Source organism: Maylandia zebra, linkage group LG18 (assembly GCF_041146795.1).
Source record: "Maylandia zebra isolate NMK-2024a linkage group LG18, Mzebra_GT3a, whole genome shotgun sequence".
Lineage (NCBI taxonomy): Eukaryota > Metazoa > Chordata > Actinopteri > Cichliformes > Cichlidae > Maylandia > Maylandia zebra.
Window position 1 is genome coordinate 10,224,100 of NC_135184.1, and position 16,499 is coordinate 10,240,598.

Consider the following 16,499-nt stretch of genomic DNA (forward strand, 5'->3'; position numbering starts at 1 on the left):
GGGCTCTCATGTGTGCAGAGACGTCCCAGATGTAGGTTACTGTATGCTTTCAGAAAGAATTACAAGTCTCCCCAATGGCAGACCAGCAGCCAGTCTCCCTGTGCTGATTTTTCTTTCTTTGTAGTGGTGGTTAAATGTAGATCAAACATGAGGGAGAAAGGAAGCTCGTAATAGCTTCTGACACGTTCTGTGAAGCAGAGTAGCTCTTTATAACAGGAGGACAGCTACTTTCCTCTTTCCTCCTGAAGGTAAATCTCAGGGGATTTAACTTTTTCAACCTCTCCTGTCAAAGAAATTATTTTATTTTTAAGCGAGCATGACCTTTCAGAGGATACAAACCTGTGGCATGTTTTCCTTTTATGTGTTTTTGCTTTTATTTATTTTGTCTTGAAGAGCAGGAAAAAAAAGCTTAAAGCAGTAGAAGGAGGAGGTAGGACAACTCCCAGTGTACTTCCAGCTTGGGCGTTAAGCATAGCACACATTACATAATAATGTGTCACTCAGTTTGGCGATCATGCTGGTAGAAAGTGATGTCAGTCTATTCTTAAAGAGAGGAAGCGATCACTTGAGGTTTCCTGTGTTCACCCTCAGTAGACGGCGTCTGGAACACGGCGGTGCTGGATGTGGAGCTAAAAACATTGTTTCTCAGGATGTGAGATCGTAGTCCTGGGAATTCTTATAGCATGAGAAATAATAGGAAATTCAACGCGTTTTTATTTTATTTATTTAATGATTTATAACATTTACATTTTTTTGTTTCTCCAAATCCAGAGTTGCCGGTTAATCTCACAGCTCCAGATAAATATCATTCTAACTCTTGATTCATCCATTGATTATTTTCATGATTACTTTTTAACAGTGTGAAAAGGGCAGCCTGTTTTCTTTAGTTTCTGTAAATTAAAAGTCTTGGCCAATCACCTATTGTTTGCCTAACCATAACTTTCAAAGGCAAGTAATAAAAATTACACTTCTTATTTAAAAATATAGTTGCAGATAATAATAAATAATAAATACATTCAGTGTTTTCTTTTTACAAAATGTTATGTCCTACTTGTTTGTGTCATGTACATGTTTGCTATGGAAAATTAATCCCTCCCTGAGGATGAATTTATGCTAATCTACTTATAATTTACTACTAATACTAATCTATAGTAATGTACTATACTGCTTAGAAGGAGCCTGAGTTTCAAGTGATCTTGAGCAATAATTCTCCTGTCTTTCTGAAGGTTTTCAGAGTTTTTCTCTGAACATTGCCTGCTTTTTCACTCATTGTAGTCCAGTTCTTATATCTGACCGTTTTCAGAAGAATATTTTTGTTTGCTTGTTGGTTTGTTAAGCCACTTAACACTGACATTATTTATTCCAATGTAAAAAACACCCCTAACTCAAGAGGTGAAGCAGTGTTGTCTACACATAAGACAACTTGGCTAAGACCCAGTTTTAAATTCTATTTTTATGCAGCTTATGGGCAGCCTGTCACAAAGACACATAAGTTGTTCCATTTTCATTACTTAAATTTACAAAAAATACCCAAGAGAACACAGTTTGACTACACAAAATAGTATTTTTGACCAACAAGGTCTTTATGTCCTTAAGAAATGGGAAATCCAGCAAAGACCTGTCAGAAGACATTAGAAATGCATCTGGCTCCTCAGTTGATCCATCTACTGCTCACTGAAGACTTCTGTAATGATCTCTGTGGACAGTATAGCAAATTAGACAGGAACTGGTCTGAAAATGGGTGAAATTATTCAGTGATGAATAAAAGTCAGATTTGGTGTTTTTGGTTCAAATCTTTGTCGGTGTGTACAAAGGAGTTGGGAAGAGAATTAGAACAACAAGTGTCTACAGAGTTATCTGTAAAGCACTGCAGAGGCTCTGGTGGATTGGGGCTGTATTTCTGCCAATGGTGTTGGAGATTTTGTCAAAGTTCAAGAAATTACAAATGTAAAAAAGTAACATCAGATTTTGATCCTCTATGCAAGATCATCTTTAAAACAGCTTCATTTTCAGGATGACGATGATCCCAAACACACTGCTTATGCAATAAAAGAATAGTTGGATAGAAAAACACACAATGGAACATTATCTTGTCATGGATTGGCCTTCCTAGAGAACAGAAGCAGTGAGGGATCATCTTGATAGAGAACAGAACAAACAGCAGCCAGCATGCAAAGAAAGAGCTTTGGATGTCCTTCAAGAAGCCTGGAGAACTATTCCTGAAGACCACTTGAATAAATTACAAGAGAGCTTAGATTTTAAAGTTTTAAAAGAGACATTAATGTTAATTCCTAACTCTGTGTTTTTATTCTTGGACAGTAAAAATGTCTGTCAGACATTCCAATTTGTTTTTTCTAATTTAAATGTTTCATTTTGTCAGAACAACATTCCAATACCAAAAAATAAGCAAAGTTTTGGGGTTTTTTTGTATCTACATATGTACTGAAAAATTATGTCAGTATAAGACTATAATATCTTTCTTTCTGCGATGGACAAAAGGAGACAGATTTTCAATGCGAGTTATTAAATGGCCACAAATACTAGGAAAATGCACAGACTTATGTTAAGTAAGTTAATGCACACTATTTGCAGACTGATTGTGCTTATGTATGCAGTTACCCGCCCCCCCCCCCCCCCCACCCCCAAAAAAGGTCAAATTTTGAACCAAGAAATAGAAAGTTTGTGCATAATTGAATGCAATTAGGACTGTAGTTTATGATTGATGATTAATATACTCTGCCTTAAACCAGTGGGAGCTGGCAAGGGCTTCATATTCAGCCAAGAAAATGATAAGGAAGAAAGAAGTTATTTAATTTTTTTTCATTTTCTTTTGCTTATAAAGACAATTTTGTGTTTAAATCATTTACATCAATTTGCGATACTGGTCTGTGTACGCATGAATGCAGCCATCAGCGATGGCTTCTAACCGGGTTACCGTTTGCCGTCAAACTCCCTTAAATACTTAATGAGCTGTGACCAAGTCTGAACACTTAGAAACATTTATGGAGGACATTTATTTTTAATTTCACCAGGAAATCTTGGGTCATTCTCAGGGTTCAGATGGCAAAAACACCAATTTTACTCTTGAGTAACTTTTGGCTTACAGGCACAGACTTTTTTTTTTTTTTTTAACAGACTTGTAAGGGAAACGCGTGTGGAAATGATAACTTTAATAATGAGCAACTAATATTTAAGGAGCCCATGCCAATGAGTGACCTAAATCCTGTTGGACTTAAATGCTGTTAGTAATGGGTTCATGGTCTTTTAATTGGTGTGACATGTGAAGTGCACGTCATACCAATTAAAGGGCCTGCTCATAAAATGTGGAGAGTAGAGGACATTTATGTGCACACATTCAGGAAATAGCCACAAATGTAACACAAAATTGTTAGAAATATACTTGTAGTAACCCATGAAATATTGAAATAGTCCAAAGCTTGTGTATAACCAAAACATAAATGTCTGATTACACTAATGATTGTAGAGGATATCCACCTCATTGGCGAGGAAGCGAATGCTGCTCCCTCTCAGGAAATAACAACAGGATACAGGAGTCGTTGTTCTGATTGCGTGGACCTAATGAACTGTTTAGCATTCTGGTATGTCCGAGCTTCCTCGCTGTTTATGCCCTTGTCTTATTTAATTTGGCTGCCGTGCCAGGCAGGTCCAGTCGGGTATGGTTTATCATGTTAGTAGCCTGATGGGCCACTTCAATATTAGCATGTCTGGCTGACACTGGAGCGTGACTGTTGGAGTGAGCCTGGAGATCAGCTGCTGGTTGCTCGATTTAAAAATAGTTCCTTGTTGTGTTTGGTACGTGTGCTCGTATTGAGCTTAACCAAAGTTTCAGTTAGGGCTGGGCAGTTAATTCGACTTTTAATCTCAACTGATTTTGATGACCAGCAGTTATGAAAATGAAATAAATTGGAAGGAACGGTTACTGATTTGCATTCATGATCAATACAAAGCTGTAGTTCTTTTCCAATTAATTAAAGCTCACACCTTTCCTTTACACTTGTGCGCTTCCACCCCTCTAAAGGTTTAGATTCATTTGCTCTTTAGTTCAGTTCTAACAAAGATGACTCAAAGAGAGCCCTAAGTTAGTAACATTGATCTAGAAAATTCTCTCACTTTCAGTTGAATATGAAGGATTATTAATGGTTGCCGTCATGAAATATCACACAGTTCTTACATTTTTGGTGGGGTGTGCCAGTTGACCGTTTCCCTGTGGCTGCTGTTCACTGCCAACACTGCCTCCCGTCGCCTCAGTCTGCACTGCCGGCCTCAGACATCCTGCGGTAAAGACAGATCAGTGGTTACCCTTGAGTGATAGGCTGTTTAGGTAATAATTAAAATGATTATTCTATTTCAAATGAAATAAAATCTGTTTAAAAAGAAAACTGATTGATTGAATAAACATGTTAAATAATTAAGATTATGATACAAACCATTATTGTGCTGCCCTGCCTCCAGTCCGCTGTAAGCAATCCGTTTCAAACAGGCTCTTAAGATCTATCTATAACAGGGGTGGGCAACTCCAGGCCTCGAGGGCCGGTGTCCTGCAGTTTTTAGATATCACTCTGGGTCAACGCACCTGAATCACATGATGAGTTCATTCATTACCTCTGGAGAACTTCAAGACATGGTGAGGAGGTCATTTAGTCATTTAAATCAGCTGTGTTGGATCTAAAACCTGCAGGACACCAGCCCTTGAGGCCTGGAGTTTCCCACCCCTGGTATACAAGCAGGAAAGCTCCACCCACCTGCAGTTCAAATCTTTTGTTTACAAGGGGCAGCCAATCAGAGGAAACCTGTCTTAAAGGTAGTGAGAATGGAGCTAAAAGTGTTTGGATTGGGTTTTTTTGGTTTTGGACTTTTGTTCGGACAAAACAAGACATTTAAAAATGAACAGCACGCTGTTTAAATGAGAGAGTAAATAACATTTAAATATATTGTGTATCGAGTTTATTATTGAGGTTTATTCCAGAATAGATTAGTTTTACATTTCATGCCAGTCTGTCAAGTTATTGATGAGGCACTGATTTTAAAACCACAGATGTGCATTAGCCAAAGAAAATTTAAACACAGTGTTGTGGCCTCTCTATCAAATAAATCATTAGTGTATTGTTCACAGAGGGGTTATAATAATTATCAGCTGAGCTGTTCTATCATGCACAATCTCGATATTCTTGCTTTACTGTAGGCGGCATCACACGTTTTCTTCTTTGATGGTTTTTGATGAGTTGCAGCATGTTTGTACACAACATGTTCTTAAGAATTTGTTACTGCAGGACTGTTTTCCTCTCTGACTGACACAATTTCATGCACATATGCCTCCTCTGAAGCATCTTTCTGAGTTTACATGTCTAAAAATATGACTTGTTCATGCACTTTGACTAAAGATGCATTATTCAACGCCTCTGCAGAGTAATTAAATCTTAATCAGGGATGGGCTCCTGTCCTTATGGAGGCGTGTCTGTGTGAGTGTGTATGTGTTTACGACAGCTCCACTGGATGCTTTTATAGTGTAAGACGGTTTTAGAAGTCTTTCATTAGGAGGGAAACTTCTCACCTGGGGAAAACGATGCAGAGGTTGGCTGAGGTTAAGACTTGGTGCTTCAAATTCAAATTCAAATTTTATTTGTCACGTACACAGTCATACACAATACGATATGTAGTGAAATGCTTGGACAACTGCTCGTGACCTAAAGAGAACAAAAAAGGAAAAGGCTATGAATAAGATAGGAAATAAATATGAAAAATTAAAAAGGGTAAATTTAACTAGGAAGGAATAAAATATAAATTAAGGTTAAAAATGAAATAACTGTACAACACAAATTAGAATGAAGGGTAAATTTAACTGGGAAGAATAAGATAAAGATAAATATATAAATTAAAGTTGAAAATAAAATAACTGTACAACAAAATACACAATATAGAACTATATAAGAATGTATGAAGAAATCTAAATATAAATAAATATATACACAATAACAGCAGCTGTACAAGTATTAACCGGAAATGAAGAATATAGTGACCAGTGTTGTGCAAAACCAAAGTCCAGAAAGTCCAGTGTGTGTGTAAGAACCATATGTGTGGGTCAGTACTGTGTGGTGGTGTGATTGAGAGACCGTATCGCCTGCGGGAAGAAGCTCCTCCTCAGTCTCTCTGTGTTGGTCTTCAGGGAGCGGAATCGCTTTCCTGACCTCAACAGAGAGAACAGTCTGTTGTTGGGATGGCTGAGGTCCTTCACGATCTTCCTGGCCTTGGTCCAGCACCGCCTGCTGTAGATTGAGTGCAGGTCAGGGAGCTCGGAGCGGATGGTGCGCTCAGCTGACCGCACAACCCTCTGTAGAGCTCGTCTGTCCTGCATGGTGCTGTTCCCGAACCAGGTTAAGATGTTTCCCGCCAGGATGCTCTCTATGGTGCACGAGTAAAAGTTCCTGAGCACCTTGGAGGGCAGTTGGAAGTCTCTCAAGCGTCTGAGGTGGTAGAGACGCTGTCGGGCCTTTTTCACCACGGTGTTGATGTGACAGGACCATGACAGGTCCTGCGTGATGTGAACTCCGAGGTATTTGAAGCTTAGATGTTTCTTCAGTTCAGCGGTCAGAGCAGGAGGTATGAAGATAATTTGCTCTCCAAAGCGAATCACCTCACACGCTTTAGTTGTAATTTTTCCTTTTAAACTTCACTTTTTTTTTGTTCTTTGTCTTGCTGATGCTACTTTAGTGTCCAGCAACATCCTCCAGCTATAGACTTTATATAAAAGATGGTGGATTATAGCGCCTGTGTCTGGTGCCTTGCATCTGCATTCTTTCTAGTAGCCAACAGGAGGTTGACTCCTTTATTTGAAGAAGTCTGGTTGTATAAAATTTTTGACACCCCTCAACTTTGACCTCTGTCAACTTTGCTGATGTCTTATTTCATACAGAATGGTGTTCTCTTTGTAAATTACAGCGCTCAATGGAAGGACAATACAGCAGAGTGTCCTTTAAGGTTGACCTACCTTGTGATTGACAAGCTCACATGCAATACCAAAACTTCCACTATACTGGTGAACACGCACAACTCCAAGTGCTGTCACATTTGCGATATCGATAATTACAGTAAGTACTGGTTTTGGTGACATGCCTACTTAAATCATGCCTTAAATCAAACAATCAGTAAAAACATGGCACTTTTGTCTGACTAAAGTAAACAACCTCTTCACTGTGGATGTGTCCATTTCTTTTATACAGTCAATGTCTCTAGCTTTTTTTTTGTTTTGCTCATTTTTGATTCAGTTATTTGAAAAACTAGTCAATATGACTTACATTAAAGAAATGCGTAATAAAAATGATTCTCAAAAAAGAAGTTGTTGAGATTATGCAGATAACAGTTTATTGACTCTCAGTATTTCTTAGGGTCTAGCAAAATTCAGTAACATATAGTAGTAGTAATAGTATGAAAATGAAATATCTAACTCTTGTTTAATCTTCTTTTTAAATCAGACAATTCCCAAACCAGTAAATAAAGCCATCGGCTATGAATCGCATGCTGTTATAATCAGTGTTGATCAAAGTCCTGCAGGCTGTTAAATTTTGTAAAAACTCAAGCACCATGTAGTACAACCTAATATTTCAGTTTGTTCACTTTTTATTCAATATTTTAACTTGCGTGGCGCTTTTCCCACAAGTATAAAATCATTTAAGTTACCTGAACGCATCATTTTCCATCAGATCAAAGAGACTTTGAGCTATTTGCCCATTTTTAACCTCTTGACTTGAAAAGGGTCCAGAGTGGATTGTTTGTATACCATTAGCTCAGAGTAACATTCGCTTTCAGGAGCTTTGTATTCCAAAGTAAAGTCCCTAAAATGTTAGAAAGTAAGCCCCCGATACTCAGTCGACTCAGCTGCACAAAAGGCATGGAATGAAGCCCTGTTCCTCTTTCTGTCAGGAAAGCTCTGGACTCGATCATGTATTAGCTTTTTGTTTGTTTTTTTTTGTTTTTTTTGGGGGGGGGGTTCATTTTCAAGAATTTTGGCATATGAGTTTAGAGAAAATTTTCACCGCCCTGCACCTGTGGAGTGTTTTTAAGCATGCAGTGCACAAGTTGATTGAATCATTCATCGTGTTTTAAATGTCAGTCTGACAACTTGTATTGTTCGGTTTGTTTTTACTGGCTGTGAATATTTCAGTTTTTCACCACTTTCTCAGAAAAGTAATGGAAAGCACCTCTGGTGAGCTCCAGCAGCACTACCTCAGTTTACTCCTGTTTGTAGCCGTGATAACCTCCGTCAGCCCTGTTCTTCTGAAATGGTACAATCCCACATCCATATTCCATGTTTACGCTCCTGTCCGGTGCCTTTACGGTTTTGTGCTGACGTCATGCCCCCACTTGCATCTTAAACTAAGCGGGAAATATGTTGACTCTGCTCATTTCTGCGAGGCCTTGGCCCTGTGGAATATTTGGTCTCTGGTGTAATCCGTGGTTTCGTTTGTCCTTATGAGGATGACCCTGAAGTTTAACCTGGCTGTTACTCATTTGCAGCCGCACCACATTACATCCTCGCTCCAAGGTCTCCTCGTCAGCAAGGACACATGGGGCAGGTTTACTGTACAGGCTTCAGCTGCTGTCCATTCATAGCTCTGATTACCCTGTCAGGCTTTGATGGGCAATGCGTATAATAATGTGCAGCATAGCATACATGGTGATCGGCCGTTGCTGGGTATTGTTTATTAGCTTTAGTCTAAGAGAGTAGCAGCATGAATGTGAACACTAAGCTGTCTGATGTGTAGCTTCCCTTTTTATGAGCATAATAAAGTATCCGCTTGTTAACTAATCGACCCCTTTTCAGGGTCCAACTGTTTCCTGCGTTGGATGAGGCTTTCATTTAAAAAAAGAATTAAGAGCTGCACTGACTTTTTTTCCTCCAAAATATTCAGTTGTTATTTTTGGCCTCTCCAGCTTGTTATTAGTACTGTCTATTACCCCTTGGAGCTATGTTTTTAAGAAGACATGATGTACTCTACAGCCCATAGGCTCAAATATTTAATCTTGTCAACTTGGGTAAGATTTCAGTGTGGACGTTAACTTAAATCAGCAATACAGCCAATGAATCCACCACCAGCTGGGTCCCATCTTTGTGAAATTTACATGTTGTTCTTGATTGAGTTCCCTCTGCGTTCTCTGGATCCCTCCCACAGTCCACATAGGAAGCATATTAAGTTAACTGGTGAGAATTTGCCATAGTTAGAAATGTGAGCAAGATTGGTAGTCTGCGTGCTAGCCCTGCGATAGATTGTAAACCTGTACGCCAGCTCTTGACCCCATGACAGGGTTAAGAAACAGATGGATCTGGCTTGTTAACAGAGTGCAGCTTGGAAACAAGCTCCATTTTCACTTATTTGCCCAAACTTTGTCACACAGATTCCTGTCTCAAGACCAAAACACCGGTTACCCTTAAGTAACACGGTGTCTTTGCATCACTTGGTTCCCTGTCACTCTGTTTTTTGGAGCTGCCTGAGCCACAGGCTCATTTCAAGTGGAGCACAGAAGCATTGCAGCCAGAGATGAATTAAAACGAGTCTCTCTCTTTCTCCTTTTAATATCCTGCATTGGACTTTATTGCTTTTAAATATAGTGACAGACCTTTTCACAAGTACTAGACTATTAGCTAGCATTGCCCAGTACACCTTGATCAGTGTGCAATTTTGTAAATGTGTTGTTATTAGCTCCTTTTTTAAAAATGTTTAATGCAAACTGTGAGTGTGACGCCACAGTTCTCCAAGCACATGTTTACAGGGGAAAAACACGAGAAGTGTAACCTCAGCCCTAACCTTACTCGCTGTATAATAGTTAGACAGCATCTTTTTTTTTTTTTGGCACATGAGTTGATAAGCAGCACTTTACTGAATAGTGTTTCCTCTCCTTATCTCAGGTGTGGGCGCTGGGCGCTTGCCAGACTGGGTGAGCTGAGAACTAAGACTGAAACCTGTTGAGAGAAAGGGGGGAAAAAAATATCACCTGGGACTGCTGAGGAGGACCTCTGTGCAGGTGAGGACTGACAGATGTGATGAAGATGAAGTGTTTATACAGGCTTTACTTTTCAAATGGATTTTAGGGTTTGTGATTCACAACATGTGACAGTGCAAAGCAGGTGTAAAACATGACTGATATACATTTGCATGCTTTTTTATGATTTCAGCTTAATAAGTGTAAACTGTTAGAGTAGCAGTGCAGAGAATATGAAAAAGTCCCATTAAAACAATTAAATAAAATCATAAACAAAGAAGATAAAATGCAAAATAAACCCCAACTACCTGTTTTTTTTTTTATTTTATTTTTCTGCTATCATTCAAAACATTTCCCAGGCTTGTCACTTTAAAGCAGAACTCCAGTGTTACCAAGTAATATTACAACAGGCACAAGCTGTGTTTTTTGTTTTTTTTTGTTTTTGTTTTTAAATTTACCTGCACACCTAACCTGCTTAGGTATGCAGCATGAGTTACCATGGCAATGCAAAGTGAACCACCTTTGTAATACTAAAAAGCAAAGATTAAACCTGAAGATACTTCACTAAAGCCCCAAATCCTGCTTCAAAGTACAGGCCTGTGGCTTTAAATGAACAAAATATTTTGTCTGCATGACTCGCATGTTAAATGCGTTACTCTCTGGGTTAGACTCACAGCGTTTGTAACACTGAAAGCTTCATTTTGCATTATTAACAAGCTATGAGCAAATTAGAGAGTATTTCCTTGCTCTGAAGATCCTCAGATCTAAAAGACTCGGCATCCTTTCTAAAGTTGACAACTGCAACACGTTTTTTGCTAAAGTCTACCTCTATGCCCTCACCTCTCGGCACTTTTGGTACTCCAGAGTTGAAGTTTTCTGTCACAGATATCTGCAAAACAAACACTGCATGCTGCATCTGCATCTCACAGAGCTTGAAATGTGTTTACTGTGCAATATTAAAAACGCACAGTAATCAAACATGGTTTTAATGACGCAAACCTTTGGCAAACTGCAGCATTGTCACTGTGGAAACCACCTACCGTTCTTCCTGACTAATTGATGTCCAGAGTTTGGCAGTTTAAAAAAAAAAAAGCAGACAAATGGTTGTCAGATTTATTAATTTTGAAAATAAGCTTAAGTCTTAATGTAGCAACACTGATAGGACGGGCCTGCTCTCTTTAAAAATGAGGAGAATAGACACAAGGGACATTGAAACACCTTTCCTTACATTGAAGTCAGTTTGGCTACTTCATATCCTGACTGTCAGCTTCAGTTGGGAAATTTGCTAATCAGAAAGATTTAGACCATGCCCACATGTCTCTGTCATTATCCCTGTGACCTCAGAGTAATCATTAAAGAGAGAACTGCTTGGGAAGGAAATGAGGAGAGAGAAAAGGGAGTTGGAGAGGCTGTTTTTCCTCAGTCAAATGATATTGGAGTGAGGAGAGGATATAGAAAGGAGATATGATTCTGGCCGTGCGAGGCATTTACATACGGTATGGAAATGTGACAGACTCTGGCGTTGAGGACACATTTGCTGCTGCTCTTAGGTTCACACGGCCATCAGCAGGGTGGAGCTTCCTGACCCATGGAGAATTACTTCCAGGCCGAGGCCTTCAACCTGGACAAGGTGCTGGACGAGTTCGAGCAGAACGAAGGTGAGCTTTAATAGATGCAGACAGCAGACGAGGACAAGCGGTGAGTCATTGCGGACGAGGAAAGGCGAACAGAAAAGGAAAAGCTGCTGTCAGCGTGCAATTGCACAACCTCTGAGAGTAAATCATCAAGGTGTCAGAAAATCAGCCACCGCCCATTAAGTCTGAGTAACATTCACAGGTGGGGATTGAGGGCGGGCCACGAGGGGATAGGATTAATTGAATTTCCCATTTCCCTTAGGCTTTGAGACATCGTGTAACTGGTGCAAGACAGGAGGGTTGGCTGTTTTCATCACACTTAATGATCCCAAAAGTGTGTCGGAGCCTTTTTGGAGACTCTGTGATTTCACAGTTTATTTATGGTAATTGTGAAGTAAACACTGCATTACTGAGCTGTGTATCTGCATTCTCTCAGCATTCCAGCACAAATGCCTGTTATAGGGAAAAAAAAAGGATGGCTCTTCTTCTAAATTTGTCTTCTAAAGTCCTGCAGATCCATGGGCACAAAGTAGAGTTTAATGTTACTGTGAACTTGGTGTGTATTTTGTCTGTGTGTGGTTATCTTTGACCTCTGTCAGAGATCCAGCTTGGCAGATTAAGTGTGTGTGTGTGTGTGTGTGTGCTGCACACTGAAACAGCTTAGCATGAACTGCAGCGGATGGAGGCGAGGGCCGACTGTGTGAGGAAGTCGGTTTAAAGAAATATTTTAAGAATTTCTACTTGTATTACACAGCAGTTATATGTCGGCTTGACTGATGGCTCCCAGGGGCGAGCAAGCCATTTTGGCCCACTTTCTCAGAATTTCCCAGTCCATCCACACACTAATTTCCCACTCCATGCCAACCTCATTTCTCAGTTCATCCCCTGCTTTGTTCCTGCCATTTATAGCTTTTTCGATCACCTGGAAGTGTGTATCTTTGTATCAGTTCTCTGTGGCTGTTCTTGTGAGGCTGTTCAAGGGTTCATGATCTCCTAACCACTTCCTCGTATTTCACATTTCATGTGTTAAGCAGAAAATTGGAAGCTGTTTGGAAAGTGTAGATAAATGGTTGTGTCCGGCAAATGCAAAGTGGAATAGGGGACTACATCAAGACAAATATTAATTTATGTCTTTATAGATATTAAATGGTGCAGGCTTCATAAGACCAAGCATGAGCACCAATTTTTCTGACATGAGGATGACAATACCAGTTTATACATTAATATTTTGGTTGATTTCGTAAAAAAAAAAAAAAAATAGTTGTAGATATAATTTGTGAGTACATTAAAATACGTTCAAAGAGCTTCTGCTGAGATCCATACAGTCTTTCATTTTCCTTTTTTCTTTTTTCTCTGCAGATGAGACGGACACTCCCATTCTTTCAGATGCTAAGTGGACCCAGATCCTGGCCCCACCAACCCACATGCTCTCTTTGAACCCTGCGCTGGCTCACGCAGACCTCAGCCCCCGGGAGAGTCCCCTGTCATTTAAGACCCTCCCCGACTCATCCTCCACCCCTCCCTCAGGGGCTGATCTGAAAAGGCATCCTGGTCCCGAACCTCCATCCTGGGCAGAGGAGAGGCCGGCAGACGTCCACAGCCCTCCCCTCCCCCAGCCCAATATCGGCAAACTGGTGGGCACCGACGACCTCTCGCCGCCCCCTGTGACGGCCTCTGACAACGTGGAGAATGGCTGCCTGTCCAGTCCACAGCTGGATGCCCTCAGCAAAGAGATAAGTTCTCCTGCAGACATCCAGCTTGGTGATTCTGGCCAGGAGACTAAACGTGAAGAGACAGCTGCCTCATCCGGAGGAGGAGGCTCGTCTGTCAGTCACACTCGCTTCAGCTTTGAGGTTGGATTACAGGAACAAACACCCTCCACAAAAATTCTCCCAAATGTGGAACACACGGCACAAAATGGGGATGATGGCAGTTCAGCTGCCTTACAGGACTTTGGCCTAGAAACGCAAACTAGAATTTTAAAAGAGGAGCAAGGGGAAAGTCTCCTGAATGGAAGCAGGGTTGTTCAGAGTGGGTGTGAGTTGGAGGAGAACGGTGCGTCTCCTTCGGACAAGGTTGGGCTGGAGAAGGAAAGGAGATGTGGTCCAGAGGGACAAGTAGACCAGCACCACAGAATAGCAAATCTTCCAAATGGTTTGGAACAGGAGAGCGGGACTAGCTCTAAGCCTCAGGAGGTGGAAGAGAGGGTAGAGGAAGGTGTTTCCCCCTCTCCTGTCCCCTCAAAAGAGGACTCTGTAACTGAGGAGAAAGAAATGGAGGAGAGCAAGCAGGAAAGCGGCGAGGGAGGAGCGGGGGGATCGGGTTGCATCCAACCAAAACTCAACAACCGGCTGCAGCCAGTCAGCATTCCCTATGGAGGCGCCCGACCCAAACAGCCCGTCAGCCTCAAGCTCCAGATCCCACAGCCGTTGTCGGGCCAGGTGCAGAACCTGCTCAGTCCGTCTGCCGCCAACAAGAACAAGAACCTCGAAAACCAATGCCGGAAAGGCACACCCTCCGAAACGTCGCCTGGCGGGACTGACCAGAGTGCAGTCAGCGTGAATGGAGAGGGCATCATCCACTCTCCATCCCTCATACCCCCAGAGAGCCCAGACAATGATCTCCAGGCAGGGCAACAAGGTGCTCTGTGCAGGAAACCTACCAGCTCTCTGGGAGAGGTCGCCCCTGTGTGGGTGCCTGACTCCCAGGCTCCAGTCTGCATGAAATGTGACGTCAAGTTCACCTTCACCAAGAGGAGGCATCACTGCAGGGCCTGTGGCAAGGTCAGTGGTGTACTAAAACTGTGCTAATCTAACCCATAAAGAGCAGTCTAGCTATAATGACCTATTACACAACTGTGTATCTCTGTGATTATGTTGTTTTTGATGTTTAATAAATCTCGTAAGTGTGCACCAAAAGTAGGCAGTGTTTTAATATTAAGCAAAAACAGAAACGGCGAGATGGAAAAACATGTGGAAATAGCTTTGATAGATGAAGGAGGTAAATTTAATGCAGGGCTGTGATAGACTCTTTCCTCTTTAGGCATTTATTTGCTGATAGTTGGGCAGGTAGCTTTATAGCATTATGCCCACCCACACACACAAAGCAGGTTGTCTGCACTGTGCTCTAAGCTGAAGATGCAGTCGCTGACAGTGCAGTGGAAAAATCGGCGGACTGCTACTTAATTTCCCATGGTAGTAAACAAAATCACACACGCTCCTTGCCACTTGAGCAGGGGGGAGCTGGCACTGCAGTAATACTAACACCTGCACTGGGGCTGCAAACAATAGGCGCAGCGGGAACCTCGGTGCACCCTCCACCACAGTGCTAGATCCACAACTAGATTATAATGGTGCCGCGTGGCTCTGAAATTAAAAGGATCATCTACCCTCTGTCTAATTATTTAAAGTACATGATACTGGAAAATGACACGTAATGAGGTACTAATCCATTGAAAGAAAAGTGTCGTGTACGCAGCTGCAGCTCATTGAAGCGCTGGCTCAGTACATGAAATCAGTGTCCATAAAACGCTACATTTCCTGCACATTTAATGACAACTTTCTGGACGTTCTTTAATTAAGAAATAATAATAATAATAATTTTTACGTTGAAGGTGATGATGTCATGTTGGAGGTTTGGTCATTTGTAGGATTCTGGTGTGGATTATTTTTCTGTCTCTCCGTGTTGTTTTTAAGGTGTTCTGTGCGGCGTGTTGCAGTCTGAAGTGCAGGCTCACGTACATGGACAGGAAGGAGGCTCGTGTCTGTGTCACCTGTCACTCTGCTCTGACAAGTGGTGAGCATCATTGCAAGTACTGCAAGGTTTCTTCTTTGCAACTTATGAAATCAGATGTTAGAGGTGCAAATTGCTAAGTGTTTCCTCCATATCCTTTTAATGAATTTAGTATGTCCAGATAAAACCTTTGTCCAATTTTACATTTTCTTTATTTGCAGTCACACGGTAGACAGCGGTATATAAAATCATCTGTGTTTATACAACTTTCCAGTGTAATTCCGCTTAGAAGTTTGTTTGTTTCTTTTTACATAATTACAGAACACAAAAACAGACCATGGAGTATTACTTGCTTTAAGAAAGAGAGAAGAATTGGAGAAATAAAAGTGAAATAATTTATAAGAGACTAATAATAGAATAAATAACAAGATTAAACAGTAATAGGGACTTGGTAAGATGTGCTTTCTCTCTCGTGGGATCTTATGGAAAAAGCAATTTGTCTTTATTTATTAATTTTTCTCCACATTATGAAGATTGCATAAGCAACACACAAGTTCTCTAAGGCTGGGCCACCTGGCTTTAGAAATGTGAGCCGCTAAACTCGCAGGTAGTTTATTTTTGCGTTTGCAAATCCAAAAAGAAAGTCTTTCCAATTGAAAACCAAACTTGTTCTGAATAAAGTGTCTAATTTTGCATGACGTTTGCACCACAAAGTTTGAAAACTTTTGAAAAGCCTGAAATCCAGTTCAGCAAGTTGTAATGGAACAGTGCATGACATAATATACAGCAAAACAAAACAAAGCATCACAGCTTTATGCAAAAGTAATCCAGTAAATGCTTCAGAAGAAATAAAGATCGGTTCAATAAACAGAGTAAAGGAACAGGTGTATTGAAAACCTGATTTGGGGCGACAAAACAAAGCGTGTAAACGAAAAGGGTACGAAGCAGAAACACGAACGGTTTTTGACCATGCAAAGAGAAGATCAAAGAGAAGTTGATCAGAGCTTCTTAATGAATAAAAATGCGATCTGTCCAAAGGTTCAGTAGTTAGCAGCAGTTTGATTTTATCTCTAATGTGGCGCAGCTTCTGTATAGATAAATCATGTTTACAGCACACATTTTGACACATCGTGCTAT

The 16,499-nt window shown here is 40.8% G+C and overlaps 1 protein-coding gene and 1 long non-coding RNA gene across 6 annotated transcripts in view; one reads left to right on the forward strand and one right to left on the reverse strand.

The window, feature by feature from the left end:
- Positions 1-16,499, forward strand: part of zfyve9a (zinc finger, FYVE domain containing 9a) — a 39,156-nt gene that overhangs the window by 2,479 nt on the left and 20,178 nt on the right. For all 5 annotated transcript variants that reach the window (XM_076876467.1, XM_076876469.1, XM_004555246.3 and 2 more), the window contains exons 2-5: positions 9,923-10,038; positions 11,547-11,654; positions 12,990-14,413; positions 15,326-15,425. In XM_076876467.1, coding sequence (XP_076732582.1) covers positions 11,585-11,654; positions 12,990-14,413; positions 15,326-15,425 — 1,594 coding nt within the window. In that variant the 5' untranslated portion in view covers positions 9,923-10,038; positions 11,547-11,584. The remainder of the gene's footprint in view (positions 1-9,922; positions 10,039-11,546; positions 11,655-12,989; positions 14,414-15,325; positions 15,426-16,499) is intronic.
- Positions 1,517-4,579, reverse strand: LOC143413766 (uncharacterized). Its single transcript, XR_013094380.1, has 3 exons — positions 4,449-4,579; positions 4,193-4,293; positions 1,517-1,696 (listed from the first exon to the last, which is right to left on the reverse strand). It is a non-coding gene; the product is annotated as an uncharacterized LOC143413766 (long non-coding RNA).